Source organism: Saccopteryx bilineata, chromosome 8 (genome assembly GCF_036850765.1).
Source record: "Saccopteryx bilineata isolate mSacBil1 chromosome 8, mSacBil1_pri_phased_curated, whole genome shotgun sequence".
Lineage (NCBI taxonomy): Eukaryota > Metazoa > Chordata > Mammalia > Chiroptera > Emballonuridae > Saccopteryx > Saccopteryx bilineata.
The window spans coordinates 50,212,960-50,226,578 of NC_089497.1; the positions used below are offsets into that span (position 1 = coordinate 50,212,960).

General features: G+C 37.8%; 1 protein-coding gene across 1 annotated transcript in view; it reads left to right on the forward strand.

Annotated features, from left to right (window-relative positions):
• GTF2E1 (general transcription factor IIE subunit 1) overlaps nucleotides 1–13,619 on the forward strand; it is a 56,689-nt gene that overhangs the window by 28,321 nt on the left and 14,749 nt on the right. Inside the window, exons 3-4 of the mRNA XM_066240764.1 lie at nucleotides 4,714–4,915; nucleotides 9,662–9,903. Coding sequence (XP_066096861.1) covers nucleotides 4,714–4,915; nucleotides 9,662–9,903 — 444 coding nt within the window. The remainder of the gene's footprint in view (nucleotides 1–4,713; nucleotides 4,916–9,661; nucleotides 9,904–13,619) is intronic.

The window sequence follows — 13,619 nt, forward strand, 5'->3', positions numbered from 1 at the left end:
TATTTTTCTTCTTATACTCCAGATCTGGCTTTTGACAAGTTTATTCTTGTTTATAACTTGTGTTTTGTGATGAACAAAGGACACACAGATGTCAGGCCAGCTTTTCCTCTTCTATTGTTTGCCAGACATGGTGATTGTTGGAAGACTATAGTTCTCCATAGTTCTCTCACATATTATACATGTCTTGCAAGCAGAGGTACTGTCTGACTGCCTGTTTTGTAGACTACCTTTTTCAGGGATGTTTATATAGTGATAGAAGATAGAGATATTGTTTGGAAGATAGAGATATTGTTTCCAGAGCAAAGGGCAAGTTTACTTACAGTTCAGAATGATAAAAATAGATTTAGACTCCCAGTATGAAAAGATGATCAATGTCACTAATCATCAGAGAGATACAAATTAAAACTACAATGAGATAGTTTTAATTTAATCTCATACCTGTCAAGAATGGCTATCATCAATAAATCACCACACAGCAAGTGCTGGTGAGGATGTAGAGAAAAGGAAACCCTTGTACACTGTTGCTGGGAATGCAGATTGGTGCAGCCACTATGGAAAACAGTATGGAGGTTCCTCAAAAAATAAAAAATGGAACTGCCTTATCACCCAGCAATTTCACTTTCTGGATATATTGCCAAAGAAATCCAAAACACTAATTTTAAAAGAGATATGCACCTCTATGCTCATTGCAGCATTATTTACAATAGCCAAGATATAGAAGCAACCCAAGTGCCCATCAATAAACAAGTGGGTAAAAAAAAAGTAATGAGATTTTATATGTATATATGTTGTACAGTGGGATATTACTCAGCCATAAAAAAGAATATGAAATCTTAGCACTTGCAACAGCATGGACCTAGAGAGGGTATTATGCAAAGTGAAATAAGTCAGACAGAGAAAGACAAATACCATATGATTTCACTTATATTCAGAATCTAAAGAACAAAATAAACAAAACAAATACTCGTAGATACAGAGAACAAACTGAGGGTTGCCAAATGGGAGGAGAAGTAGGAGGCTGGGTGAAAAGGTAAAGGGATTAAGAAGTATAGATTGATAGTTGTAAAATAGTCATGGGGATGTAAACTACTACAGAATAGGGAATATAGTCAGTAATATTGTAATAACTGTATGGTGCCAGGCAAGTACTTGTAAATTATATGATTGTCTAACCACTGTGCTGTATTGTGTAGTGAATGTCAACTGCAATTGAAAAAAAAAGTCTCCCTCCAGAGCATTTTTTCAGTTCAGTATAGTAAAGATAACATCTCCAGAGTAAAGGACTGGCAGAGTTATGCCAATTTAAAATAGCTGGGTTCCTTAACTTTAAGGTTTCTCTCCTATAACATAACCCCCTACATGTACAGTTGTTATTTTGCCCTCTTGGTCTCACCCTATAAGAATTAGGGATTTACAGCACTGTCACACAGGCCGACACTGGCTACTGCTATTGCCATAATAAAGTTGTCTTAGACCTAGGAGTCTTGTGTCTTTCTCCAACATCTGAGAAAATGGCAGGACAATTTGTTAACTTATAAGTAGGATAAATTGTCAGCTTCTTCATAGTTCTTGACTGTAATATTTAAGCTACTATTTTTAGAACTGGAAAATTGGCCCTTCTACAAATAACTCTTGGTAAGTCTTAATCTCAGTTAAACCTGGGTCTTTGGGAAGTTACCTGGATAAGGGTAGAGTTCAGGTCCCTTATGTTCCCCCCACAAACCAAATTTATTCAAGTTAAAGCACTTTTATTGTGAGACTGCCCTTCTATCAAATGATGAAGTTAACAGTAATCTCTAAGCATTGCTATTTTATGTGGATGAACAACATTGACAAGGGCATTTGTTTATTTAAAGCTGAAGTTTGGAATGTATCTTGTCTTCAAAAGAGAAATGGAGCATTTGGGAGGACACTTTTTAATAAATTGGTATAATAATTTTAATGATATATAATCTAATAAACTAGATAAATATTAATATATAATATGTTTGATAATGCAAATTTTAAGGAAAAAGGGAGGACAGGACAATATTGAAACTTTAGGTAATGTTGATTTGGGAAGCCTTACTGAGGTGACTTTTGAGTGAGGGACTGTACTAAGTAAGGAGACTAGCTACTCACCTATCTGCAGGAAAAGCATTCTGGGCAGAGGGAACAGCAAGTACAAAGGCTCTGCAGCAAAGTGTGCATGGTGCAAGACTTTAAGGAGCCAGGTTTGTCATTGTTTGAAGACATGTCCAGAGGATTATAATGTTGCCTTTTGTCTTACCTGTTTTTTTGCACTTTAGTCATAACACTTGCTTTTATGTTTATATGTTAGTTACTTCTTCACTTGTAACATGGAGTTTCTTTAAATATAATTTTGAAAACTACTGAATTAGATAACTTTTTCGCAGTATTCTCTAGGTTTTATTGATAGTCTTTGTAAGTACCCATCTTTTTTCTTTTTAAATTGCTTTTAGAGTGAGAGAGGAAGAGGAAGGAGGAGAGATAGAGAGAGAAACATTGATTTGTTGTTCTCCTTATTTATGCATTCATTGGTTGATTCTTGTGTGTGCGCTGACCAGGATCTAACCTACAACCTTGGCGTATTGGGGTGATGCTCTAACCAAGTGAGCTACCCGGCCAGGGCATAAGTGCCCATCATTCATGTTTAATGTAAGTCCTATATCAGCATTATTTTTTAAGTTCAGCATGTATTTGAGAGCTGGTTTAGACTTTATTTTATATAGTTTCTTTTTTAACTCCTGCATAGATTATATTCTTTCTATTTCTGTTGGAGAGAAAAGGCTGCAGCAGCCTGAAATAGTAAGAAAATAATCTGAAGTAGCATACCAACTAAAACCTCTCTACTGAAGGTCATGAATTACCCTTTAAATATAAAAGCTAGTTTTCAATGATTTTTGACCTAGAAAAATTAACACCAAACCGCTTCTTCCTTGAAATACCATCCTATCCTTGTACTATTTCTGTCTTAAGGATTTCTCTTTCCTTGGATTTATACTTCTCACTTTCCTTAATCTCTTTGGATACTCTGTTCTACTCTGTGGCCTCAGTGACCATCTGTATGTTGTTGATTCTAATATAATTTCTAGTCTACATGTCACTTTTGAGCTTTAAGCAGCTGTAATATGTTGTCTTCTAAGTCATCCATTTGGATGACTGTTGGACAACATGACTGAAATACTTAAAGCAAGTTTCTATCTTTTCCCCACAAAGAAAAAAGAACTTACATTTTTTGTATTTATTTTGGTAAATAGTATATTTGTCCAGATGGTTAAGCTAGAATCTTTAGGTTGATGCCCACTAGCCAGTGACCATCAGTAACACACCCATAGGTAAACAAAGTTGGGTTTATTGATGCTTTCTGCAACAAGAGAAGCCACATGCTATGGGGAATCATCTAGTGTCCGAGTAAGACTGTGTAGGACAGGGAATCTAGGCTTTTGTTAGGTAATTTTGGGGAGGATTCAGGGAAGTGAGATGGGTTGCTTTGGATAGGGTGCTGTAAAGAAGTGAGGATAATTCTATGATTTTCTTAATTAACTTTTATCTAGGAGGAAAGAAGAACAAGGTCAGTTTAAAACTGTACTTGGTAAAAAAGCAGTAGTCCAAGTTAGCTGAGATTCATTTTATTTTTTTGTGGTTAGACAGAGACCTTTTTTAGTCTGTACTTAGACTCAGACTTGCCTTTGCATCATTTCCATTATGGTCACAGAAGACCTTCCTTACTGATATTGGTAATCTGTGAGATCCCCTCACAGCCTGATTATGAGTGCTGGGCTATCTCCTAGCCGGGAGGGGTTTTCTCTCTCACTTATTCGGAATAGGTGTAAAAGATTAGGTACCATTTGGACAGCAGGCAGATGGCTGAAGAGTGTTTTAGACAGGATATGTGAACATAGAATTTACATTATATTGGTTATTTCCGTGTGAGAAGCAGTAAAAAGCTTATTCTACTTGAAATATATCAGCAAGTTCTAGTGCTGTATTGAGACAGAGATGCTTAGTTTATTCCTTACCATGGAAGAGGGTTAGGGCATGGGGTTGTCTATCAATCACATATGGAGCTTTTTAAAGCTAAATGTTTGCATGTTTACACTGTGCCAGGCAGTAAGTACTTCTGTGGTCTATTTTAAGCCATTACTCAGGTAAATTGGGATAGACATGAAGGATGCATATATCCCTGGCATTGGTAATAAGAGCCAAACTGGAGATCCAGGTGGGGCTAGTGGTATAGACTATAATGTTTAAGAGTGTGAATCTCAGCACAACTAGTAGTTGTATGCCTTTGGGCAAGTTACTTAACCCCTTAGAACCTCAGTATCTTACAGATTTAAATAAGCAGTAATTATACCAGCTTTTGGGAAAAGGTACAGGTTTCACTGGTAAATGGTGAAAAATTTGGTGTTAAGTTAAAATAAGTATAAGTTTGTTCGAAATATGATTAAAAACTGTGTGCTACGCTGCAGTCACGGGGTAGAAAGTACTTTGAAATGCATCAAAAATGAGAGATGGGTAGAAGTGTGATAAATCAAATATGGCAAGATACTGGTGGGCATGTGGATGCTCACTGAAAAGCTCAACTTTTCAGTATTTTTGAAAGTTTTAATAGTAACATGTTAGAGGAGTGGAGATATAAACTGTTTTCTAAAGGCTAATCTTGAAGACTTTCTCTTCCTTGACCTGAGACTTTTTTTGTTTCCTCTGTAGGAACTTTCCGCTGCACTTTCTGCCATACAGAGGTAGAAGAAGATGAATCAGCAATGCCCAAAAAAGATGCACGCACACTTTTGGCAAGGTTTAATGAACAAATTGAGCCCATTTATGCTTTGCTTCGGGAGACGGAGGATGTGAACTTGGCCTATGAAATACTTGAGCCAGAACCCACAGAAATACCAGCCCTGAAACAGAGGTGAGTGCAATCCCTGTGCTCTTCTTACCAAGAACACTTTAGGCTTGCCCTTGTTTTAACTGCCTGTACTTTGAAGAGGAGACTAAAGACTAATGTTTCATAGATTCTAAGCCACACTTGCCTTATTAACTTCTGCCTGTGATGAAGTTTGTTTGTGCTGAATGCAGAACAGTGTGGGCCTTAGGCAAAAATCTTTAAATAGTCAGATTTGACTTCAAGTACTCACTCTGCTTAGGCCTGCCCAGCTCAGCCAATTGTTAGCTAAACCTAAATTGGTAGTGCCTCTTGGGGATATTTGACTTTTTCTAGCCAACTTCTGAAGGCTGAAGTTCTTTAAGGCTGTGGTTTTCAAATTTCTGGTGCTGCCAGAAAGTTCATGCTGGTCTGCAAAAGTATTAACCACCCTGATATCCTATGAGAGTTATAACCCAGTGATTATAGGCTACAGTCTGGCAGACCAGCCCCAGTCTACTGAATGGAAACCACTGCTTTTAGGAATACAGCATTTGCTTTTTTGTTTTTGAAGCATGTTAATCACACCTTTCTTGCCTGCCTTGTTTTCAGTGCGGCTTCCTTGAAAGTGAAGTAAAGTAGGTGTTACTTATGGGTTAGTACTTCTTACTATGGCCTCCTATTTTTTTGGAAGTATCCTAATTGACTTGCAGAGGAAGCCTTAGTTTGCCATGCTGTAACATGTGGTTTCTAGTCTTTGAAAAGCATAAATGAGAATTGAAGTCAGTGAGTGTTTTCCTACTCTACCTGTTTCCTTTTTCCGTCTAGTGTTAAATTAAGAAGAAAAAGCTGAGAGCTTAGAGTTTATACCCTTTCGTAGAACCCAGCAGTCAGGTTGTAAATGAACCGTTTTTGAGCACTTTTAGTGTTTTATACCCTCTGGTTCCAGCATTATAGAGAAACCTGTCCTGGCAGTCCTGAGCAAATTGAGTTTCTTTTGGGTGGTTAAAAACAATCTAGCTGTACAGAAAGCTTTGTATTTGTACAAGTTACGAATTTACTAGTCTAGCACTGTGGATCAGTTAGGCTGCCTTTACCTGTGATAACTGAAAATTGAACTAGAAGTACCTTTAACAATAAGAAAACCTCTCTAGCATGACCAGAATTCCTGAGGAGTACAGGTCAGAATTTATTTCACAACTCAGTTATATCTTCAAGAATTGAGATTTGTTCCATGTTTATAATCTGCTGAAATCAGCCTGTTGGTTGTCTTCTCGGGACCAGGAGGGGAGCTAGCCTAAGGTAGTCATGCCTTTCTAGGTGTCACATGTAGGTGAAAACGTCCAAATGCAGAAAAATGGACTGTCTCTTTCTGTGTTCTATTCTAAGATTGAAGAAGGCTTTCCTGGAGTGCAGTCTTCATCCTACTGTATTTCCCAGTATCTCACTGGCCAAGATTACTTTATGTGCTTATTTCTAAATCAGCATTGGCAGAGGTCATGAGATCACATGATTGGTGCTTAAATAGTTAAGGTTACTTACCTCCGAGGGCTAGGGAAGGTCCTAGAGTCCTTTGAAGCAAATAACTGTCAGTATTTGAATAAAATCAATAAGCAAAGAAAGAGGAGCCACAACTGGTAGGCAACCATTATCAGCCACATCACAGATAGCTTTAAATTTCTGCTATTGATCTTTTTTTCTCTTAGCAAGAATTTGTTTTTTATATCTTATTCTGTTTTCTTAAGTAACACTATAACCCTAACAGAGAAACCTATGAGGGAAATTGACTTGATGAAAATATATAGTTTTCTCAGCCTTTGGTATATTTCATGTTGTAATATGCTTCAACATTCTCTTTTTGCAGTATAATACTATCTATTCTTGTGTTTCTTCTTTGAACTGTAGTTATTTTTCTACTTATTAAGATGTTTTCCCACTATAGTAGTATTTATGCACTACCACCACTGGAATCCTCTCTCTTATGTTCCCCACCTACCCCTGTCCACCTCCCATTCTAGATCTTTATTTAGATATCCCTTGCTCCATCCCAGAGACAAGTCTGCCTGGTGAAGTGACTCCAGAGGCCCTAGCAACTCGCTGTATCAATTAACCTGGCTTCTTGTTAAGAATAATAATCATTCCAGGGATGAAGAATCAGGAAAGAGAGAGAGGAGATAAACGGATCAGGAAAGAAGCTATCCAACAGCCTGGTCGCTAGGGAAGAAAGGGTGAAATGGAGGCAGGCAGAAGAGATAGAATGAGGTACCTGGAGGGTCCGGCCAGGGCCGCGTGCAGCTGCTTTCATGTGGCAGGAGAAAGACTACTGGAGCTTTGTTAGAAGGTGTTAACCTGGCTGAGATGGCCTCACCAAGCACTTCACAGGCTCCACTGCCTGGATGTAACATCCCGGAAGTGGCGCCGATATAACCTTTCTGTACTATAGGATCTGTTTCACAACATAACAGAGCTGTAATAGCCATCCTGCCCCAGATACAAGAAAATGCAATAGAGCAGAATGGGAGCTCAGAGGCTATAGTGATTCATTGATGATTTTTTTAAAAAAATAAATGACATCATTGTTAGTTTGGTTACTGATCTGTAACCAATTAAATTCTAGCTTATCCCTAGACCAGGAACCAGAAACTGCCTCTGCAGAATCAGCAGACTGAAGCCGAGAGCTGACGGACAGCTCCAGCCTTTTCAGCAAGTCTTTATTAAATGGAATTCCTGTGCTGTAGCATCTCCTTTTTCATCATCTCTTATTTAATACAGATCCTTAAATTTCTAGTTTGAAATAATATTCCTCCTCCATTCCTGAGCAAGAGTTAGATCTTTTAGAAGCTCTAAATTTTCCTTAAAAATATAAAAGATTCAAAACTGAACTGTCACTTTCGTCAATGTTAAGTAAAAGGTGTGCTTTCTCTCCATAGAAGAACTTTAAATATATGCAGAAGGAGTGAACCTCTGTGTCTCTCATCTTGATTTTTAGTGTCACATTTGCTGATAATTTAGATTTGTCTGTATCTGTGGTGAAGGTAGAAATAAAATCTGTGTAGTCAGCTCTTCGGGGTTAAAAATATATTTAAAATTTTTTTTTCCCCAAATTTTAAAATTTCTTTGACTTGTGGTCAAATCTCTTCTGCTTCAAACAAGAATTAAACCAATCTTGAGTTTCTGTCTTAACATTTATTTTAATGGCCCTGTTCTTTTTCCCGACTTTTCTTGTTCTTCTAAACTCGGAGTACTGAATACTTACTGACTTTCCAAGTTAACACTAAAGATGGCATGGATGAAAGCCATGTACTCAAGATCATATAGAGAGAAACAGTAGCTTCAGACAGAGTCAGTGAATCATTTAAGAGTCTGGAAGGAGACACAAAAAAGGACAGGGGTATAGTTAGCCAGGTCAGAGCTGGAGAAACTTGAATGTATAGAGACAGAAAGGGCATATGGTTAGCTCAGGGAGACACATTTGGAGGCAGACAGGCATATAGAGCAGGTTCAACGCAACAAGATAAGGATGTTGGTTGAGGGTAGAAGAGGCTGTCAAAGGAGTCATGGAGGCAGCTGGGTAAAAGGCTCAGGATGCAGAGTGAACACATAAACATATAGACACAAATCAGGCCAACAGAGATGAGAAAGGAAAGTGAATGCCCGAGGGAGACTAAAATTCAAAAAGCCAGTTACAGTTAGCAGAGTCAGATTAGCAGAAGGCAGTGACCCATCATTTTAGAAGACTTCGGAACAGGAGAAAATGGGAAGAGAATGACTAGGGACAGATGAGGATTAAATTGAGACAAACAGTTAATAGTGCTAATAAAGTTACATCAGATGAATGCAGGAAAAAAAAGAGAAACCAGTTATTTGCCATTGTAGCATAAGATTGTAAAATACAGCAAGACAAATAGGTGGACTGGGTACAGAGAGACACCTCGTAAACCTAGACTAAGAGTGGGTAAAAAGGCAGGGGGAAAGGATGGTTTATAAGCAGCCCTAGGAAAAGCTAGAGGCAGTAGCTGGCACACCTGGATTAAATGACTGCGTCAGCTTGGATTTGACAACTGGAAAGAGTGCATTTCTGTATAACAAAAGTGGCAGCGGGCCTGTAGATGTCCTGAGGGAGAGCAGGAGGGATGGGATAAGCCCAAGATTACCTCCAGAATATGGACAGGAACAGTGTTCTGAAAAAGAGATATAATGAACCAATCAGATACATGGACAGAGGTGTCCATCAGAGAAATTTGAATGAAACATGAGGCAGAATCAAGTAGATATAAGTGGACCTGGGAAGAAGTGAAGAGCAATGGAGCAAGCACAAATGAAGCAGTATCAAAGAGGAGAAACAGCAAATGGCTTGTGTGAGAGAGAAATGGTACAGGACATAAAAACTGGTGAAGAAGTAGTTGGTTAATCTCAAAATGAGACAAGATTCCACACAAGATAGTAGGGCCAGGTTCCTTGGAAAACATTTAGAGAAAAATGGGAGAGAAGTAAAGGAGAAACATGGGGCCAAATGAGTAAGTAGTGTTATTAAAGCATCTTAAACTTTTATAAAACTTCAGTCGTTTATATACACCAGACAACCAGTGTTTGAAGAACTGAAATGCAAATATGATGTGTTGTATAACCCACGTAGCTTTCATCCTGAGGTATGAGAGTTTTCTCAGAATTATTAAAGTTTTTGTGCACGACTGCTAGATAATATTTATTCAGTAACCACCTATGTTGTTACCCTCATTTTGCAATACTGAGACTTGAATATTTTTCTTCCTGTCCTCTAATCTTTTTATATAGCAAGGACCGTGCAGCAACTGCTGCTGGAGCTGCTGGCCTGGCAGGTGGGCACCACCGGGAAGCATGGGCTACCAAAGGTCCCTCCTATGAGGACTTGTATACTCAAAATGTTGTCATTAACATGGATGACCAAGAAGATCTTCATCGAGCTTCACTGGAAGGGAAATCTGCAAGAGAGAGACCCATTTGGTTAAGAGAGAGCACTGTCCAAGGAGCATATAGTTCTGAAGAGATGAAAGAAGGTAAGAGAAGTCATTAAAATGAGTATGTCCTAAAAAAAAAAAATAATAAAAAAATAAAAAAAATAATAAAATGAGTATGTCCTGAGTTTAGTAGAAAATGAGTTTAAGTTAGCAATGAATGCCTGGGTAATTTTTGGTTTTTATTGGTAATCCATTGTATCGGTTTTCCAAAAACAACTTCATTATAACAGGCGGTAGGAGATTGAGCAATAAGCCTTGAAACCAAACACTATACTTGCATTATCCTTTCACTTAGTTGAAGAAACAAATACAGCTTTTGAATCAATCAATCAATCAATGTTTATTTTTAATTGAGATAAAATTGGATTATAACATTATATTATTCACATGTACAACTGTAATTCTCCATCCATATATACATCTGTAATTCTACATCTGTATATACTACAAAGTGATCACCACCAAAATCTAGTTACCATCCTTCACCATATAGTTGGCCTCCTTTACCCAGTTTGCCCACGCTCTAACCTCCTTCTCCTCTGGTAACCACCAATCTCTGTGTCTCTGAGTTTTGCTGTTGTTTTGTTTTGTGTTTTTTTAAAAAACTTCTCATATGAATGAAATATACAGTATTCGTCTTTCTCCATCTGATTTTTATTTAGTGTCATATCCTCATGGTCCGTCCACGTTGTTACGAATGGCAAGATTTCATTCTGTTTTAGGGTTGGGTAGTATTTCATTCTGTATCTATACCACATCTCTATCCACTCATCCATCGATGGATGCTTTAGTTGTCTCCATTTCATGACCACTGTAAATAATGCTTCAATGAACATAGGGGTGCATATGTATTTTTGAATTAATATTTTTGTGTTCTTTGGATAAATTCCCAGAGTGGAATAACTGCATCATATGGTAGTTCTATTCTTTATTTTTTGAGAATTCTCCATATTGTTTTCTGTAGTGGCTTCACCAATTTACACTTCCACCTACAGTCCCTTTTCTCGTATTCCCTCCAACACCGACTGTCTCTTGTCTTTTTGATAATAGCCATCCTAATAGGTGCGAGGTGATGTCTCATTGTGGTTTTGATTTGCATTTCCCTAATTACTAGTGAAATTGAACATATTTTTATTTGCCTGTTGGCCATCTGTCTTTGGAAGATGTCTGCTCAGTTCCTCTGCCCATTTTTTAATTAGGTTGTTTGTTCTTTTGTTGTTGAGTTGTATGAATTATTTGTATATTTTGCATGTTAACCCCTTGTTGGACATATGATTTTCAAATACCTAATTCCATTTATTAGGAAACCATTTTGATAATGCTTTCCTCTGCTGTGCAAAAGCTTTTTATTTATATGTAGTCCCATTTGTTTTTGCTCTTGTTTCTGTTGTATTTGGAGTCAGATCCATGACTCCAAATACAAATATTTATACAATGTTAAGACTGAGGTCATAGAGCTTACCATCTATGTTTCTTCTAGGAAGTTTCTGGTTTTAGGTCTATGTTCAAGTCTAACTTTTCCTGAGTTAATTTTTGTGTATGGTGTAAGATAGAGGTCTAGCCTTATCCTTTTGCATGTAGATCTCCAGTTCTCCCAACACCAAACTATTCTTTCTTCATTGTATGTTCTTGGTCCCTTTGTCTTAAATTAATTGCCCATTTGTGTGTGAGTTTATTTCTGGGTTCTAGATTCTGTTTAATTGATCTGTGTGTCTGTTTTTATGTCATATTGTTTTGATTACTGTGGCTTTATTCTGTAGTTCGAAATCAGTAAGAAACCTGATAACTCTAGCTTTGTTCTATTTTCTCAAGATCGTTTTGATTATTTGGCACTTTTTATGGTTCCATACAAATTTTAGAATTATTTGTCCTAGTTTTATGAAAAATGCCATTGGAATTTTGATAGGGCTTGCATTGAATAGGTAGATTACTTTGGATAGTATAGACATTTTAACTATCAATTCTTCTAATCCATGAGTACGGAATGTCTTACCATTCATTTGGATCTTCAGTTTATCTTATCAATGTATTACAGTTTTCAGTGTATAGGTCTTTCACCTCCTTGGCTAAATTAATTCTTAATTATCTTATTCTTTTTAAGACAGTTGTAAATGGGATTATTTTAAAATTTTCTCTTTCTGAGTATATTATTAGTGTATAGAAATGCCACAGATTTCTCTACATTGATTTTGTATCCTGCAACTTTACTGAATTTATTATAATTTTTTTTTCTGGAGTCTGTAGGGTTTTATATATACAGATTGAGGCAAGAGTGGGTTTACAGTTGTGAGTGTATGAAATAGTTTATTCTTTTTGAGGGGGAGAGAGAGAAAGAGCCAGGAGAGGAGAAGAGAAGGTGGGAGGAGAGAAATGAGAAGCATCAACTTGTAATTACTTCACTTAAGTTGTTCATTGATTGCTTTTCATATGTGCTTTGATGTGGGTGGGGCCACTCAAGCCTAGCCAGTGATCCTTGCTCAGGCCAGCAACCTTGGGCTTCTAGCCAGCGACCTTGGAATCATGTCAATGATCTGTGTTCAAACTGGTGATCCCTCACTCAAGCTGGCAAGCCTGAACTCAAGCTGGGATCTTGGGGTGTCCAACCGGGACCCTCAGCCCCCCAGGCTGACGCTCAAACCACTGTGCCACCACCCATCAGGCAACACAGAGTTTATTCTCGTATTATTATTTATTAATTATTGTGTTAATTTTCATACGAACAACTGTAAACCTACTTTCACCCAAACTTCTATTAGCGTGTTATCTGTGAACAGTCAGAGTTTTACTTCTTCCTTTCTGACCTGGATGCCTTTTATTTCTCTTGCCCAGTTGCTGCATCTAGGACTTCCAATACTATGCTGAATAAAAGTGCTGAGTAGGCATCCTTGTTTTGGATCTTAGATGAAAAGCTTTTAGCTTTTCACTGTTAAGTATGATGTTATTTGTAAGCAGAGACAGGAAGGAAGGTAAAGAGATGAGAAGCATTAACTTGTAGCGGTGCCACTTTAGTCGTTCATTGATTGCTTCTCATATGTGCCTTGACTGGCTGGGGGGTGGGCTTCAGCTGAGTCAGTGACCCCATGCTTGAGCCAGTGACCTCAGGGTTTCAAACCTGGGTCCTCAGCAGCCCAGGTCGATTCTCTATCTACTGCACAGGGTCAGGCCCTTACCTGGTTTTATACCAGGATAATGCTCGCCTCATTAAATGAGTTTGGAAGCTTTCTCTCCTCTTCAGTTTTTCTGGAAAAGTTTGAAAAAGATAAGTATTTAATCTGAATTTTTTATATAGAATTTATCAGTGAAGCCACTTTGGTCCTGGACTTTTGTTGTGTTATTGGGAGTTTTTTGAGTACTGATTTGATCTCCTTACTAGTTATCAGTCTATTCAAATTTTCTGTTTCTTCATGAATCATTCTTGGTAGAATGTTTGTTTGTAGACATTTCTTCTGGATTGTTCAATTTCTTCGTATATAATTGTTTGTGCTGATATTTCTGTAATATTAGTCTTGACTTCTCTTTCATTTCTGATTCTGTTTATCTGAGCTGACTCTATTTTTTTTATTTTTTATTATTAAGTGGGAGAGGTGGGGAGGCAGACAGACTCCTGCTAGCACCCCGGCAAGGATCCATTCAGCAAGCCCGCTATGGGGCATGCTCTGCCCATAGGGGGCTTGTTCTTTTGCTTGGCAACCAAGCTATTTTAGCTCCTGAGGCAAGGTGAGGGAGCCATCCTCAGTGCGGAGGCCAACATGCTC